The 18,166-nt window shown below is 40.1% G+C and overlaps 1 protein-coding gene across 1 annotated transcript; it reads right to left on the bottom strand.

Annotated features, from left to right (window-relative positions):
* Positions 1–11,492: 11,492 nt before the first annotated feature.
* Positions 11,493–17,868, bottom strand: igsf5a (immunoglobulin superfamily, member 5a; the record flags this gene model as incomplete). The annotated part of the gene is made up of 7 exons (XM_084373061.1): positions 11,493–11,723; positions 12,652–12,692; positions 12,788–12,876; positions 13,021–13,045; positions 13,342–13,461; positions 14,790–15,080; positions 17,655–17,868. 7 exons carry the CDS (start codon positions 17,866–17,868, stop codon positions 11,631–11,633), a joined length of 873 nt encoding a protein of 290 aa, XP_084229187.1. The 3' UTR covers positions 11,493–11,630.
* Positions 17,869–18,166: the final 298 nt, after the last annotated feature.

Genomic DNA, 18,166 nt, shown 5'->3' with positions numbered 1-18,166 from the left:
CTAAATCTGTCACATTTTAATCAGAGTGTTCTGCTGCTTAGAGCTCCAACTGAGCCAGTGTCCCTCAGGATCCACATTTGGGTCTAATTGATCACCCGTCACTCTGAGCATTGATTTATTTGGATTGCTCACAGACACAGAATCCCATCAGCTACTTGAGTTACAGCTTCAGTCTTGAGCAGCACTTAAGTTTGGTCAGGAGCTCACATCATTATCGTAGAATTGAAAAAATAAGTTACACCCATTTATCAGTTTTCACATGATACATGTTATACAGCCAACCCTCATTTCATTCTCTAATTAGTGTTGCAGCAGGAAGCTGGGCGGTGGCAGCCAGAAAATTCATTCAAAGTATACCCACAGCAAAAACAAAACAACAACAACAAAAAAAACTGTAATATTATTTTGGTTTTAAATCTTTCAACTTATGGCTTGTCAAAACACATTATTCTATTTAAAGCTGCTCAGGGTATTTTTGTGTAATGCTTCAAAGAGAAGAAAGGATCCAGGATTACTGGATATGACCACACTCACTCTGGAGTTTCTACTGCCTTTAACTGCAAATATTGATACTGCTCATGTCTGCATGCCATAGAGGAATATACTGTTGTTGTTTTCATCAATCACTGCACTGTCTGACTGCAGAGGGATAAAGGAAGTCTGTGTTTTTTGTGTTCCAGTTTATCACTGAGAAGTGTGTTGCCTAGATATCTAAAGCCGCTACAATCCATATTTTTAGAATAACAGTGGATCAAATGACAAACACATCACCTGACTGCAGTTGTCTTTAACTCAGCGGAGCGTTTTAGCATCTTTCAGTTCATTGTTTTGGTTTTTCTGGTGTTTTCTTTCACTACTCTCATAGCGTCACCTGTTTTCAGTGAAAGATCTCTAAAACCCACTGTTCACTACCTACCAACTAACTGGTGAACATAGTGGAGCATGTAGCAGCTAAGTCTTCAAATGTACAGATCTGTTATTTAAAGCTGGACTTCCTGGATTGTATTTCATGTCTTCATATCCACGAAAGATTCCGATATTTCTCTTAGGAGTAAGTGGAGACAAAAACAGGGTCATGAGAAGATTGAATATTGGACTTTCATTTATCAGGAGGCCAGAAACACGACGCCAGATAAATACTAACGTTGTTCTGTGTGTGCTTGATAGGTGCTAACAAGTTTGCCATGTTAACCTAAATGCATTATATGCAGTTCAGATTAGGTGTATAAGACAAACTGGAGTCTGCACAAAAGGCGAATTATGTAGAAGTTATTACTATGACGGTTTAAAACAATATTTCTGGTACCAGTTTTGAATTCCTGAAGAAGAAGACAGAGCGTCTACATGAACATTCAAGTTCTGTTAACATGCTAACATGTTCTGCTGCCCATAAGTGGACAGAAAGTCATTATTGCAGGTTTAAGGTTTTTGAGTGGTGGTACTGTGTTGTATTTACAATTATGAAAATGACTTAAAGTCTTTTTAAAGGAATATTATGCAGGATTTTCAGAAAAAAACTAAGCAAAAAAACAATGTATAGACCCCCTTAAAAATAATCCCTCTCAATCATTACTTTTAACCCACAAGAAGTGTGAAGCAGTGTCTGTATCCACAGAGAGCCTGCCCTCTGCCTGTATTTTCTTATTTTCTTAAGCTGGGCTCAGACTACAGGAGCTTCGCCCCTCCCAACAATCGGAGGATCAATCTGGTCAGAGCGATTGGTTGCTCTTGAAGGTTGGCCCAGATTATCTGCTAATGTGAGGGGTTTATAGATCCAGCCTGAAACCTCCCAAACTACTCTAGACTCATCGGGGCTACTTGATAAACATCAAATGTGTTTGGCTGATATTGTGTTATTAAACGTGATATCAAATGTGTTTGATATTTAGGATTCAAAATCTGGACGACTGCGATTGTATTTTCAAAACGGCCAATGAGAGAGATATCCTGGAGCAGCTGCCAATGTTGCCCAGCAACAGTGAACAACCCTAGCCCTTGAGGCTAATGTTAGCAAGCATACTTCTGTTGACGGCTAATAAAACCGACAATTAAATCTCCCCTCATGTTCTCATTGAAGAATCATTTCTACTGCTTTTTTATTTCTCACTGCAAAGTATTAACGTTAGGCCTACTACTGCAAGTTGTCTCTGTTTGTTTACATTTGAGATCAAGTGAGAGAGATCATGTGAGGTGCTGCATTGTTCCCCTCTGGCACGATATATACTCTTAATAATATCCTGTAGTGTGTGATGCGGCATTACTTTCAAGTCTTGTAGTGTTTGCATGGTGCATGTGAGGATTCTCCTTATGTGCTTGATGCAACCCGATTTCACAGTCGTTTAGGATTTTTAAAAGTCCTGTAGTCTGAGCCCAGTCTTAGTACTATGCTATGTTTGGGATGTTTCTGGGCGTCACCCTGTGGGCATTAGGTGTGTAGCTTCCAGTGCAAGGCTTAAAAATGTAGTGACCAGGTTACATTACTGTCTCATCTCTCTACACTTCTCTGTGTCATTAGCTGTAGACCTCTGTTTGTTTGACCGAGGGCGGGGTGTACACACACACACACACAGGGCAGAAAGGCAATCAGTAGATAGGATGAAGTCACATTTACACAGTAGCTCACTTGACCCCAGCTGCTTTCTTGGTTTAGCTGAGCCAGGAAAGAGGGGCCAGCTTTAAATGGTTTGTTTTTTCAAAATGCAATCAAAAAAATCTGAATAGTATAGGATATCTTTAATGCATCTATTGTGCTGGATGATCAGACATTGTTCGGTCACATCATGAAATGGATGGATACAGTCAATCCTTGATTGTCAGAGAAGATGTGTCCACTGTTACACAGATGTAATTGGTCATTCTAAAGGACGATTAAATGCAGCAGAAGATGGGGTTGGTCATAGAAATATATCTTGCTGAACAGTTTTGTAAAATGACCATGATTAGTAATCCACTCTATAGTATGTAGTTGGCCTGATAATGAGACTGAATTGCTGTTTTCACGTAATTGAAAAAGTCTTGGGTGTGGGCAGTGATTCAAGGTCTGGAACCAGGCTGATATCTATTTTTGCTGCATTGTGAACACAATTATGGTAAACACACATCCAATTCTGCGCGCACAGAGTCATTATTGCTGCTGGCAAGAATCAAAGGCAATCAAAGGACTGCTTTAAACTGCTCGGACACGTTTTCATTTGCAGCTCATTGATCGAGGCGGTCATTAAAAGAGCAGCGATGGATAAGAATACAAAATAATGATGTAAACAAGGGGGCACTGCGAGGCTGACAGGGATCTACTGTAATGAGTCAGGGCTCCAGCCTGTAGATAGGGAACTGAAGAACATTAGTCACTGTTGTCTTATTTTAATAAGTGAGGTCTCATTAAAGTGCCATACACCAGCATTTAATATCACATTCATTTTTGATACATTAATGCAATTACAGTGGCAACAACAAACAAGATCATAGAGTTGCTGTGAAGACTCTGTCTGCCACACTGACATGTCTACATGCACGCTAATCATTCGCTAATCAATCATCCTTCTGAATGTGACAGTGTTTCAGGTCATGTAAACAGCATATTCAGTTTGAATATTCTGAATTAAGCTTTGTGTCATAAATAGCATTTTCAGATTAAGTCATGTGGGATATTCCGATATTAAGTTTTTAGACACCACTCTCGCTAATGTAGCAACTTCGAATCAAGAACGTGTCTGATGTAAATTTGCAAATGGCACTCTGGAGTAGGCAGAGGCAATAAATAGAGAAAAAACATGCTTAATTGGTGAAATCATGGTTACAATATAAGGGGCTTTCCCTTCTTTTCCTGTTTATATTCTTGTGCACTGATTCACAGCCAATCACAGTGATTTCACTCACTGACGATTTTACATGCACAATTAGCCAAAGAGCTGTCTGCAAGGGCCGACTAGTGGCACTGGTGTAGGACACACAGCAACAACGAGGGCCACAGATGCTCACAGACGGCTCCAACATTGGCTGACGGTTCACCATTGGCTTGGTGTGACCCTTCAGGTTAAAAGGAATTTGTGATAAGATGGCGTTTATGCTGCCTAGACTGTGGATCAACGGATCTTGGCCCTGTATGAGCACGTGTGTCATCCTTCTCAAACGTGATCCTGATCTTCAAGGTAGGGGTTTGTTTCCTCGGATTCCCATATTGTAGAGGACACAGGCATACACGATTATCGCATTCATTTCATCCATGTCTGCAATGTCGATGCCCAACCTCAATCCTGGGAACCTTTTCTTCAAGAGACCAAAGGCTCGCTCAATGACCTGATGCTTTGATGCAAGGGTGACGTTATAGCTGGTTATGTTATGGAGCAAGAAGCCAGAGTTGCACTTGATTTGCAGCATCTCCTTAGATCTGAAATTCACCACTCAATGTAAGACCCAAGCCTCTGATGAACAGACTGGACTTGTGGAATGCATCAGCATCATGCATGCATACAAGGCAACCAACACTGATGTTGATGAATTTCAGATTTTCTCTTCATGTTCTCTGTTGGATGAAACTGTGTAACAGCTTCCTGTTTAGATATCATCTGCACCTGGGGGCTTGCAGCTGGGGATATGACTAGGAATAGAATAGAATGAATAGGAAGTCCGAGGTCCCATAATATTGAATGCCTCTGAAATTTGTTGTAATTGCAGAAACTCTGGCCACATGGTCATACACTCAAGGAGGCAATGGAAACAGCACTGCAGATTTGCATCATATCACATCAGTATATAAAGTATGTAAAGTATGTATGATAGTAGGGTTATTATGAAGTACACTCCATTATAGAAAATTACTCAAAACACTTTGACTTGTGTAGACAGCATATTTCCCCAAATAATCCTAAATCATTTAATATTGCGACTACAGTCTTCGCCCTAAGAGTTCAATATATTATGCTTAACTGAATGAGCAAATACCATAAAATGTAGGCAATTTAACAAACAGCAGAGCAGCCAGAAGGTGGTCGCTGGTATAGTTTTTCCTCCGTGGCATCGTTATCTCTTGTTAATGACACAGTAAATCTTGATCGTTCTGACGGATCCATGCGTAGTTTAAGGTTATACCTCCTCCCACTGGCAAGTGTCTCCTCCATCTTACGACATCACCTCTACATTGTGTCATGGCTTTAGGAAGAGGAGCGTGTGAATGCAGACAATAAAGGCAGAGCTGTTGTGGATCAATGATGTATTCACAAAAATAAGGTTAAAGAACAATGAGGCAGGAAGGCAGGTAGAGGTGACAGTGTTTCAGCAAACTGGTAGTCTAAAGGTGCATGTAACAGGCTTGAAAGCAAGCACATGAAACAACAGAGCAACACTGATGAACTGGCAGAAGCACAATGGATCTGGGTCATTATATCTATGAGGGGCAGTTGAGGGAATGAAGTGCAGGGTGGGGAGATGGGCAGGGAAGCTCAGCTGATGGGAATGAGGTGGTTACAGCGCAGAAGGGAGGGTCAGGATCTGGAATGAAAGAAGGAAAGTCAGAGGGCATGAGGTGAATAATAAAATCAAATGGGCTTGGGGAATTGGAAATGTGGTTGAAGTAGGGTTGGGCAATACCATGCGACAATGCAACAGTGAATGAGACAGTTGGCCGAGGTACATGGACGAGACCTTGGAAGGGTCAATTGCTGTATTGTGATAGGAATGTAAACAACTGTGGCAGATATAGTGACATATGAATGTGCTCCCAAACCTTCTTGAAAGCAGATAAAAACAAACACATTTTCAATATAAACTCATCTGATCTGCAGCCGGTTTTATGGGAAATGTGTTTGTTATTTTGTGACGGCTGGAATGTAATGTGAGTTTGGACCGCACCCAGGGCTTCGCAGTCGATGAGCGTATTGGCTTTACAGGGATCAAATCTGCAAACTCTTTCTAAACTCCAAACCTACTCTGTCTCCATCTCATGAAGACATATTGACAATCTGACGGAGTGAGCACTCAGCTATGTTCTCTGTTTGCAGATTTCAGGGTTATCCATTACTAAATGCATGGCAAGCCTCCCTCTGCCTCAGTCTGACAGTCACCAGCCTCTTATGATGTTGCTGAGGCATTTATAGATAATAGCTGCTACCTTAAGACCTTCTATTTTTGGTATTGTTTCTCTGAAGAAGCGTCTTTTAACAATTTCTGTGACAGTTGTGATTAGTGCATCATACTGTACGAGGTACGGTCTAAATCAGTCCCATTTGCATTGCTAATATAATAAATCAGCACAGCCTTGCAGCAGCTTTACATTCCACCTGGAAAAAACATAAATGAAAGAAAGGTATTCAACAGTCTTTCTGATGGTTTTTCACTAACAAACAAAACATGTGTCAGATTCCTATTTGATCAGTGCTGCAGTGCATCCTGATTATATAACAAAGACATTCTCCACACTACATTTCTGCTGGAGCTATGTACATGTATTACTACTGCTAACATTTCACCAGTGCAGCCCTGCAATTCATGCTCCCAGAGACGAATCCTTGAGCAGCCTGAGAAAGTAGAAAAATCACCATAGCAACTTCCACCAACCAACCTTGATGTGTGTTGCACATTGGCATTTCCTAGAAATCATTGCAGCAGTGCGATTTATGAAAAGAAATCCTACAAAATAAAATCCTCATCAGTTCTCAATGTAAAAATATTTTAATCTTTGTTAAACATATGTAACTTCTGCCACTAGGGGGTCTCTCTATAAAAAAAGTAAACTTGTGTGAATTCTTAGACATTATATCTTTACATTTTTGAATAAAGACGAATAATCTAACGTGCATGGAGGAAGAAAAGAACAAGTCTCGCCAAAGAAATGGTGTAAAGCTGTGACACTGGTTTTGAAGGTGCTTTTGCTGCTTTTACTTAGATAAAATAATCAGAAGGCGCCAATGTTTCACAATTTGAGCTTGTCTGGTCACATAAAGCACTTTACTTTCCATTATGTTCTGCCAGGCCGTGGCTTATGCCAGCAGGAGGCATGTGTGCCATCCCCTCTTACTGCACAGAGCCAATTTGAAGATTGAAGTCTGCTTTGGGAGATTAATTTGCTAGACATTACTTATGTAATAGTAAAACTGCTTAGGGAAGGGCCCTGAAAGCCAGCATGACTTGACAAGGCACACTATATATGGCTTATCAATAGTCATTACCACAGCTCTATTAATTAATTTTATTAGTCCTATTCATTAACTCTTTCAGCCACTGCCAGCCTGGTGCTTCAGTAAGTATCTATATTTAGTAGAGCCAAGAGAGAGCTGTTTGTTACAATGCTGTTAGCTGGACTGCCTTCACTTCACATAAAACCTGAACAGCCAACTAAACTAATATTAAACAATTTTAGTCTCTTGGAGGATAGAAAAGAGAGGATCCTATGTGCTGTCAAAGAAGCTAAAGTGAAGCGAACATTACTGGCACTAATGTGATTTCCAATATGGAAACATAAACACAGCAGGTAATTGGATTTAGTGTTGTGTTTCCCAGACGTGAGGGGTTCTTACTGCAGGCTGTAAGAGTGGAGCCTCACCCCCCTTGAAGACACTCTGTCAGCATGTCAGGCTCACACAGCCACGGCACTCTCCCCATCATTCGTCCAAACACAGAGACACTAAACTGAATGACAGTACGACATGTCTGCAGAACAGCTCACTGTATGAGTCTGCTGTTCCTATATCCACTTTCTGCCACTGCTAACACAGCCACAGCAGGTGGCTGTGTTAGTAGGCTACAGTATAAGACAATGGATCAGATGCATGTGCATGTGAAAGAGGTCGCTCATACTGACAAACCTACAGAGAGGTTTTCCCCTCAGCTCTACGACACGTTTCAGGATATACGGTAGTGTATGTTTCTGCAAACCGCGGATACATATCACACATATCACATCAACATTTCTACAATACGTTTCATATCACATACAGTGTATTTGAGCTGGCTTTCATGTCAGCTGGGGGAGGGCATTGTGGTGGTGGTGTGACAGCTGGGCGAGAGGCTGCCAAGTGAGAGATCACGGTTTGAGACTATGTTTCAACATTCAAGAGCTAAAACACGAGACATTAGGACATTTTCCAGTCGTGTTAGTGGCAACAAAGTCAGGTATTTTAAGCCAGGACATTAACTTTTTCTAACCCTAACAAAGTGGCTTTTGTGCCTAAACCTAACCAGGCCAGAAACCTAACCTGAAAATGTAACATAAACACATAAAAAGTTGCAACATCAAGAAAGTTTCAGCATATGAAACTAAAAGCATTACCAACATTTACTGTGGCGACTGGGTTGCATTTATCAGTTCACTGTTTATTGTACACGACCTTTTCATCACCATTGTTTCTGACTGTACACTCCCTACTCAGCACGGAGCAGCCACACAGCAGAAACACAAGTTATATATAGCCAAATACGCTGACTGCAGATACACAGTGCTGCAGGACACGTCTACTACATGGTACCCCTCAAACAGTCACAGTTTGTTCTGGTTTAGGCATCAAAACTACTTGGTTAGGGTTAACTATCTTATGGGGTGTGTCGTGTCTGTCCTAGAGTATTAGCCAATGAGATATCTATGTTTCTATATCTATGTGATAGAGTATGTAAAACACATATATAGTGTATATGTAGATGTAATGTATACTGTATTATGTCCCATCATACACTGTACCTCATCAGACTGCATCCACTGAGAGTTCAAACTTGTTTTGAAAAAATATTTTTTGATTTAAACACAATCTGTTTTTTTCCTGAGCTGATGATGCTGATAAAGTCTGTCAGCCATCTCGCCTCCTCATCTCTGTTTTGAGTTGCACATGCCCAGTAGGGAAGTGATGAGGCAGGATGTACAGATCAGATAACAACAGCACAGATAAAAATATGTTACAAGCCAAAAGAACGTCAAGACAGCAATGTTGCATAAATACAACATAGATACTTTTAGTCCTATTTAGAAGATGTAGTAGTGCTGAACGTCAGCCTCTTGTGGCTGAAATGAGTATTACAACAAACACAAACAATTATACTGATAAATCTAACATGCTAAAACCTTTTTCTCACCCTTTTTCACAGATGAAAAAAAAGGAAATTTTGACTGTTTCCTGAAGTCATAAACACACAGGAGAGAAAACAAATTTACATCAGACTTAAAAAATGGACCATCACAATTTATTTTCTCACTTGCCTCTCAGGGCTGCCATAAAGTTCAGCAGGAACCTGAGTTCATGGTGAGCCTTGGGAAGTTTTCCAGTGCATGAACTTGTCCATGGTTGCAGGGAACTCATGAATCTGCTGACTGGACGAACATGAGCCTCAAGGCTGCTACTTGTTTAACCTGACACATTCATTCACAAAGTCTACTCAGACTTGTCGCATTAAAACCAATCACAAACTAAATTAAACCTTTAATTAGACCTGGGACTCTTGAACTCTGCTGCAGCACAGTGAACATCATGTTATCACCTAATTGATCCGCAGTAAGCAATCACCAGCTTCTATCTGATCTTTAAGCTCAACTCTGGTGCGTTTGCTTCCTTTTGATGCATCCTGGCCAACAAGTCCAGCTTTAGTTTGTTTCCTCGCCAAGTAAAGGTCATCTGAGTTCAGCCAGCTCAGCAGCACAACCATGCTGAGTGGTCAGACTGATCTGACCCACTGAAGTACATTAGAGAGGAAAGAATGCATATCCATGGTGGATATGCTACATCAGTGATTCTCAACCCTCTTGGTTTGTGACTCCTTAAATTGAAGAATTGTCTTTATGTGACCCTGCATTATCAGCTCCACAACTCCACAATTGGTCTGGGAACTCCCAGACCAATTTCCGAGTGTTATCTGAATATTTTAGACTCCTGAAGAATAAAATAATCCAGTTATTCAGATGAAACAAAGACTGGAGGGGGGAAAAAGAGTATTCGAAAAAAGTATTCGAAATATTCTGATTTGATTCTCATACATCTCACCTCTGATCAGAATTAAAATTCTTCAGGGAAATGTCTTAATATTGTCTTCTTGATCTGATTTTATAAATGTGGTTGGAAAAACAGCAAACTTGTTCCTCAGTGCCACCATCAGTTCAGCAGTGTGTTTGGTTCCTCCTCGCTGTCTCAGTCAGTTTAAAAAGGGGAAATCTGAAAAAATGGAGGTAGGTCATACAGTGTTTAATGAAAGTAGCTACATTACCTTTGAGAAAATTACTATTTCCTGGTGTGAAGCTAAGTGTGAACGGCTCAATTCATCTCACTTGATTTGATAGAAACATTCAGTCTCTGGTACATCTCAGGTGGGTCATAAAGGTTTTAAAGTGTCAGGGGAGCAGAGGATTTTCCACAGTGGAAATCCATATATTAGATTTCAGTTTAATGTCCTTCTCACTGTCAAATGCTCCATCCATCATCCGCTCCAGTCCAGCAGGAGAAATAGGTTCCCATGTGCCCGCATGACATTCTTTGGTAACCTGTGTTTTTAGGACTCTAATGGTGTGGAGTTGCTGGTTGCCGATGTCAACTAATTGCCATAGGGTTCGTTTGGAAGCCATCTTGAATTGATGTCCGGAAAAACTTTCATAATTCCTGAACCGCACAATATACAAAGACAGATGAAGCCACTTTTTCCACATAATTTTGATACCAGGAATCAAATCGAAAGGTATTTGACATGATTCAACAACTCTTTATTGGTGAAAAACAGGCAAAAAAAAAAAATGTCTGGCTCATAAAAATATAACTTATGTTGTTGCTAATTGCAATTACATTAAATATAACTACATAAAATATCTCCAGAAAATAAAGAAGAAGAAGAAAATACAAAAAAAGCATGATGACAAGTAAAAACATACAGTATATTTCCATTTCAACACTTTATGGGTGAAATAAATGTGTGAAAAAGATTGTAAAAGTAAAAGTTAGAATATATAGAATATATTTACAAAAGAAAATTATTCTCATGACAGGCTAACAATTTATACATGCAAAATGTATAAATTAACTGTTTCTATATTTGAAAGGGTTAATTGCTCAATTCATTATTTCATCAGGTCATAGGATCAGAGAGCAGCCATCTACAGTCTGAGGAGGATTTAATTCTGTGATATTTACAGATGTAGGAGAACAAACAAGGTTTAAGATGACCCTTATACATATAACATATGGATGACATATGCTTCAATAACAATATATGCACACATAAACACAGCCATTAAACAAAAATATAGTCTATCTCTTGTTAATCTACCATATGAGAACAACCAGAAGAGTTGGTTGCTGTATAGACGTTGTTACTTTTGCTCCCTCTTGGTCTGCTGCTGCAAATACAGCAAATCTTTACTGTAGCCCTTTATAACACATATTCATAAATAACATGCAGTTTTTTTATAGCTAATTAATGGTGTTTTTAATATATTTCCTATAATTTATATTCTGCTGACACAGCTTTATACAACAGGCGGTGAACAAAATGGCCAGTACGTCTCCTCTGCCAACAGCCTCCACGTTACTGCAGCACATCACTCTCTGGCAGATTTACTTTTTCTTCTTCCTCGCACATTTTTTCCAGTCGTCAGAAACCAAAGTGAGGCTTCAAGGTGCCGTGCATGTTTCTCACACACTCATAAACATTAGCACACTTCTTGGCCCTTACACAATGGTGACATGTCTGTGTTTCTTAAAGCCCAGATCCACCGTGTCGGAATAATTTTCTGCCTGGCTGCCGTTCAAAACATCAGGCATCTGAAAATCAAAAGCAAAACAGATTTGACATAAATAATTTTTTAATTTGCTTCTTAATGATAGATACAGATTTACTTAATCTAGACTCATATTTTTCTTGGCTTCCCTGCTATTTCAAAACAAAGTTTATATAACTCATAAACTATTTAACTGCACTGCTCCACTGAAAAGGCAATTATTGTGGAATTACTAGGCTGTAATTGTGGACTTAAATAATACATTTGTCTCAGAGGGACCGCATTTATTACACAAATTAACTAAGTGATCAAGCAATGAATTGTACCATGCCTGATAAATGACACATAAGATGATTAGCATCTTTAAGACGGAAGATAATAAATTCACATGGCTGGTAATGTTTTTATTTCATTTCTAAGAGCCATGCAAAGTGATCTATATAAGTCAGGTGGCAGTAAAACAGTGGACACAGCGGCACTACCCTCAAAAAATGAATTGCTTCACCATCAGAGTTTGATCCATTCCGTCTGGCAACATTTAGAAAGTCTAGAAAGAGCCGCAGGATTAAATAATGTTGTCCCCATTCAAGTTAGCAGGTGGCTAAACTGGAAGTTGCACCCTCAATAGGATGCACAATGTGGAGGCGATGCAAAATCCAGGTAATTTATTACTTGGGAGACAAACTTTTTTGCCTTCATGCACCACTGAGCAACTTTCATAAGGATGAACAGGGCTCTGATGCTGTATCCAGTTCTTATTTTGCATCCATGGATCGTTGCTCTTTGTTTCCTTCACATCAATGTTGAGTCCACCAAACACAACATCTGTGTCACAGAGGTGGCTCTTTATTTTGACCCCCCCGACTTGAAATAGTCTATGCACCACCGCATGCTAACATCTTCTCATGCTTATCATTGTCTACTATTGACCAACATCAAAACCCTACCACAAGAATACTGCAGCCATTTACCTGGGAAAAGCCACTGTCAGTGATATCACTGGGAGCCACACCTGTGAACGGAGACAAGATAATAGCTAGTTACAGCTCGGTAGTATCTGGTGATAGGGTGCTGATTTGTGAAAGATGTTGTTTTTATCAGTCTTACTTGTTTGACCCTCCGGCACATATCCTGTGTTCACCTGACCCTGTCTCTGTCCTGCACCGCTTATCTCGCTCTGTGTCCTCACTCTCCTGCTACAAACAGGGACGATAACAGAGTATATTTAAAACATGCAGCAGTATACGTATACTGTGTGTAGAAACATATGGAAGTACATGCTGTTGTAGTGGTATAAGGTAAGTAAGTAATGAAATATATCTGTGTTTATCATTTCTTACCTCATTTCATCTTGGTAGTTGGATTCTGAAGAGGAATTGTAAGATGAAAAATGCATTAATGTTTAACAACTATTAACCAAGGACGATATATCAGTGGTTTGATTTCTGTACTTGTAAAAAAAAAGGATAACTATAAATTCATCTTTAAAAAATACTATTAAACAGCAACTGTGACTCAAGCTGCTCTCAAAAATCTGTTCCCCGGCTCTACCAGTTTACAAAAGTACTGTACATCACTGAGCTCAACAATTCTGCTCCTTGTCATCTGTTCTAGAGGTCATGTATGAAGGTTGTGTTGGACTGATATGATGGAGAACGTACGTTTCTCTTTCCTGTGTTTGTAGCAGTAGATGATTCCAATGATGAGCAAAACCAGCAGAGCAAAACCTCCAATGGACACGACCACAGCTATCAGCACAGTCCAGTCGGGGGGTATGGGCACTGTCGCAGGAGGAAGGGCCACAATTAAGAGTGGGTGTCTGAAGACCTAAAAGCTCGTTAATGTAAAATGAAACTGTCAAATTAAAAATACTAAACACAACCCAGTGGAGGGGAGAAGCACAATATTGACTTTAAAGTTATAAAAACACAGTGCGAGTACACTAAAAGCACTGGAAAGCCTGAGTTGCACATACAGTAACATTTCTTTTTTCTCTAATACATTTGTTTGAATGGTAAATGTGCGGAGGAGGGTCATTACTCCATCATTACAGCCTGAATAGAGGATGCTAATGAGAGAGAAAAACACATTCAGTCTGACATATCTCACATGGGCCATACTGTGGTTTGCACCTTGCGGTCGCAGAAAAACCGCTGGAGCTGCTTATCCAAAGCTTTCTCTCATCCGCCATAACCCCTTATCATTAACACACAGTATGTCTCCCATCCAGGCTGTGTCCAAATACACCGTAAAACATATTTTTTATATGCATCACAGTTGTCCTTCTCTTTCCTCCCTAGACTGCAGTTTGCTGCAGGACTCTTTTGCTCCCATGTTATCCATGATATATGTGTGTACATCCTGGCTGAAACTGTACACTCAGTGTTAATGCAGTTAATGTCATTTCTATAGAGTGTGTGTTAAATGGGTTTTTTATTCAATTAAAGTCTGATATTATCAGATTATTCTGCAATTATGCAGGACATGGAGACTACAAACAGCCTTAGAGGTGTCCTTTGGGCGGCTGCTGGTTAGCAGTAGTTAGCTGTCAGCTAGCAGCAAGACATCAGAAGAAAACCCAAAAATAGTTTCTCCCTAAACATGATCCAGCTTCAAGAGTTGGGTTTTTGTACAAGCTGTAAAGTTATTTTCTTTTCTTCTTCTTTTCTATATAATTAGTTACAACATTGTATTCTGAAAGTGTTTATTGGACGCAAAATTAGTACACGCCCCTGTGTTTTTTTGCTTTTGCTTGGCCTGATATTGGTGTGTAGGTGAGATATATGTGATTAAGAACATTTAAATATCAATAAACATGAATTAATTTGTAAACAAATGTATTACTTATTTTTTCATTGATTAATTAAATACTTTATCACTATTTCTGTGGCACGTGCAGCCCTCCATAGTTTGATGAATTGCTGTGACTTCTGGAACACTGATTCATGTTCCACTCAAGATGAATAGTTTTGATCGTCCCTTATCTATTGATCTAGCACCATCATCAGGTCGACATTTTCATTTGTCCAATACTCAGTTTACTCAGAGCAGAGAGGCTGGGAATAGGCTGTGCCAGATACATCAAGAGAAAAAGTTGTGAACTTCTTACCAACCACCAGGAACACAGAGCTGGATTGTGGCTGTGGTAAAGTCGACACAGTCGCCAAACACTCCACCGTGGTGTTCCTGACCGCCTGGAAATTCAGAACACTGGTGGAGTTGGAGTAACTTCCATCAGTCATGCTGGTGGTGTTGTACAGGCTGCTGTTCACAGCTTCACCATTGCGAGTCCAGCTGACAATAGGTGTGGGGTACCAAGCAGATGTCACACACTGAAACTCCACCTGCTGGTCCTGCTGCACCGTCATGTTCCCACCCATGATGCTGATCGTACCGACCTCTGTGAATGAGAGACAGAGACGCAGGAGAGGTTAAGTCAAGAATATGGCATGTTTTTAACACTCGGACCTGGTCGTCAGCTTATTGGTCGTTAACTTATTTGGTTCCTAGCCTCAGTGCTCCATGCTAACATTGGGAAATGATAGACAGTTGCTGAAAATAAAAAAATCTTGAAGCACATGGTAAGCTCATCTTAATTTGTTAGAGAGAAACTTGAATTTAGATGGTATATGGTCACATTTTTCTTTATAATAAGGAATCTAGGTGTACAAAACATTTCTTTCTTGACCTTGAGTTTATGTTGCTTACTCATTAGACTAACGAGTGTCAACTCCCAGCTGAAACAAGTGGTATTACGAGACAGGCTTGCTGGTTAGCATGCTAAATTCAGTAGACATCTCAACAACACAGTACATTTGATAACGTCAACACTGTTGTCTTTTACACTCTGTTGATAATGTTACTTCATTTTTTTAATCTTTCAAACTAAAATTCTGGCCATATCTTACAAACTGTCCCTTTAAACATGCATTTCCCCTTACGGAGGAGCAATCAATGCGTTCAACTGGCAGGTCGATCAGCTGGATTTATTATCTTTGGCTGTAGGTTTTGTTACATCCAAGGAGAACATGACTGCAATCATGGAAGTCCTAATCAGCAGCATGAGATAGAGATCCAACACTGTAAGAATCAATATCCATTCACAGCCACAGAGTGGAGCCCAGATGCTCACTGTGAGATTAACTTCAGGTTACAGTCACGTTTAGTTGTATAGAGCATTTTGTCAGATTGACTTTATACTGCAGTGTAGGGCTTTGTTTTGAGGCTAGTCAATTAGTGACAAGTATTTATTGGGTATGTCCTCAGGTCTGATCCAGAGGGCGAGGTCGAAGCTACTGATGAATGGAGGTCAGAGTTGAGCTGACAGGGGGAAGTGTTCCTTGTGGCGATTACAACAAAATGTTCCCCAGTTTAGTTTCAGGGGGAGTCGCACTGATCAAAACACTCATGTCAGAGATTTTCTCTCCGGCCCCACATCCCCATTTATGATGTCAAACATGCCCCACTTCTTCTACATTTATAAGCAAGTGTCTGCAAAACAATAAGCACCCCTACAGTCATTTGCATATTCATGACGTTACATGATGTCAACATGTTAACTACAGCATCCTACAACACATCTATGTTCATACTCTGATGCTTCACTACATTTCCACGTTTTGGTGATCCCCTGACTTTTTACATGGTGCCACCAGCTGGTGAAACTTTTCACATATCCAGGGAAGAACATTCAACAGCTAGCGGATGGATTGTCACAAAATCTTGAGCAGACATGTTGCCTGACGAGGAATCCTAATGACTTTGATGATTGTCAGACTTTTCCTTGAATACCAGCAGCATGTTGACATCTGTGGTTTCTCCACCATCAGGTCAAAGTTTTAATTTGTCCAATGATTACAATTAATATTAAATAAATACTTTGAGAGGTAAGATGGATTCCCAAGATCACAAGATCTTGCAAAACTTCAAGCTGTGTGTTTATGGCCGAACACATGCATTGAACTATGCTCAGCATCCTATGAGGAACTACTGGATGTGATTTAAGTGTGACGCCCAGCAAAGACAGGAAGTGAAGTGTAAAGCAAAATATGACACATGAGGAGAGTCTTTCAACATAAAACAGGGAATAACTAAACTAAAACTCAGAACCAAGTTAAGACAAAAACATACTCATGATGAAAAAATTCAAAAAGTTCTTTCGTTATTCTGTATTTGTATGAATTCCACTTCCAGTTGCCCCATTCTCCAGCAGAACAACTTCTCTCTTTGTAGAAGCAACAGTACTTACTCTTTCTCCCTCAACAAAAGGTCGTCAAACTCCGAGCTGGTTGTTTTTCCACACACCCACACATAAAGACCCTCATAAAGTAGTGTTTCCTGCATATTTCCACATCTTGTTTCAGTAACGATGAAAGTCACTGTGAGTTGACAGAAATTAACAACGTCTCTCCATGTAACACAGCTTCCCTTTGTTGATGTGCAGAGATAATGAGCCCTCGACTGGCTATCTGCTAGAATCATGCTACCAGCAGTGGATGGCACATTTAAAATACTGTCATCCGCAGTGTTTGGTGTGACAGTAATAGTATTTTTTCCCTGTTTTATTCCTTCTTGAAAGCATTTTTGGTCATGTTTTTCATCAGATGTCATTAGATGTTGTCACCAGAGGCTGCTGAAAAGACAGATGAATGCCCTCTGCTGCCCTCCAGAGTACACACTTGTCATTACACCTCCCTCACAACCAGACAGTGAGCCTTTTATGGTGTGGATGAAGAAACAGTGAGACGATTTATTAATTTATTTTTAACGATGAGCTATATAAGAAGGATGTTGTACCGCTCAGCAAAACTTAAACCCTCAAGGTGAACTTCCTCTTCTGGGTTTTTCCCTCCACACTGAGGTCAAAGGTCAGAGGACGGCTACAAAGCAGCATGTGTCTTTTCCAAATACCAAACTGTCCATATTCATTAAAAACATATGATAATTACAACCTGATAGATGTTTATCATCTTACCTTGTACATAAAGATCTGCTGTCTTTGATCCAAACAGCCCCTGCACGGTGCATATGATGGTCCCGTTCTGCATGCGGCTGACATTATGGATGGTGAACGCCACACATCTGTTGTCACCAGCGGAGCAGAACCCGGCAGAATAGTTTTTGAATGCCGTTGCGTCACCTTTGTTATTGATAGTGAGGACCAGAATCTCTCCAACAAACCAGATCATGATCTGCCAATCTCCTTCAACAATGGAGTTGAATGTCACGTTAGAACCTTGTAGCACAGTTGAACTCACCGGCTCCAGATTGAACGTTTGTGACACCACTAAACAGAAAAGAGACAACATGTCAGGCTGGTATGAGAGACGAGCTATAACGTTTTGAAGAAGAAATAGAGAAAACAGTCTGAGATTTTGTTATTACCACACGGACCGCTTTATTTCAAGAGGATGCTCAGCTGCAATGTGCCAACTGTCCATGTGTGGAGGAGCTACAGAAGGATTTGATTTGGTTTAAATAAACTCT

This window comes from Pagrus pagrus, assembly GCF_965226575.1.
Source record: "Pagrus pagrus genome assembly, chromosome: 14".
NCBI lineage: Eukaryota > Metazoa > Chordata > Actinopteri > Spariformes > Sparidae > Pagrus > Pagrus pagrus.
This window is presented reverse-complemented; position numbering and strand designations above follow the sequence as displayed.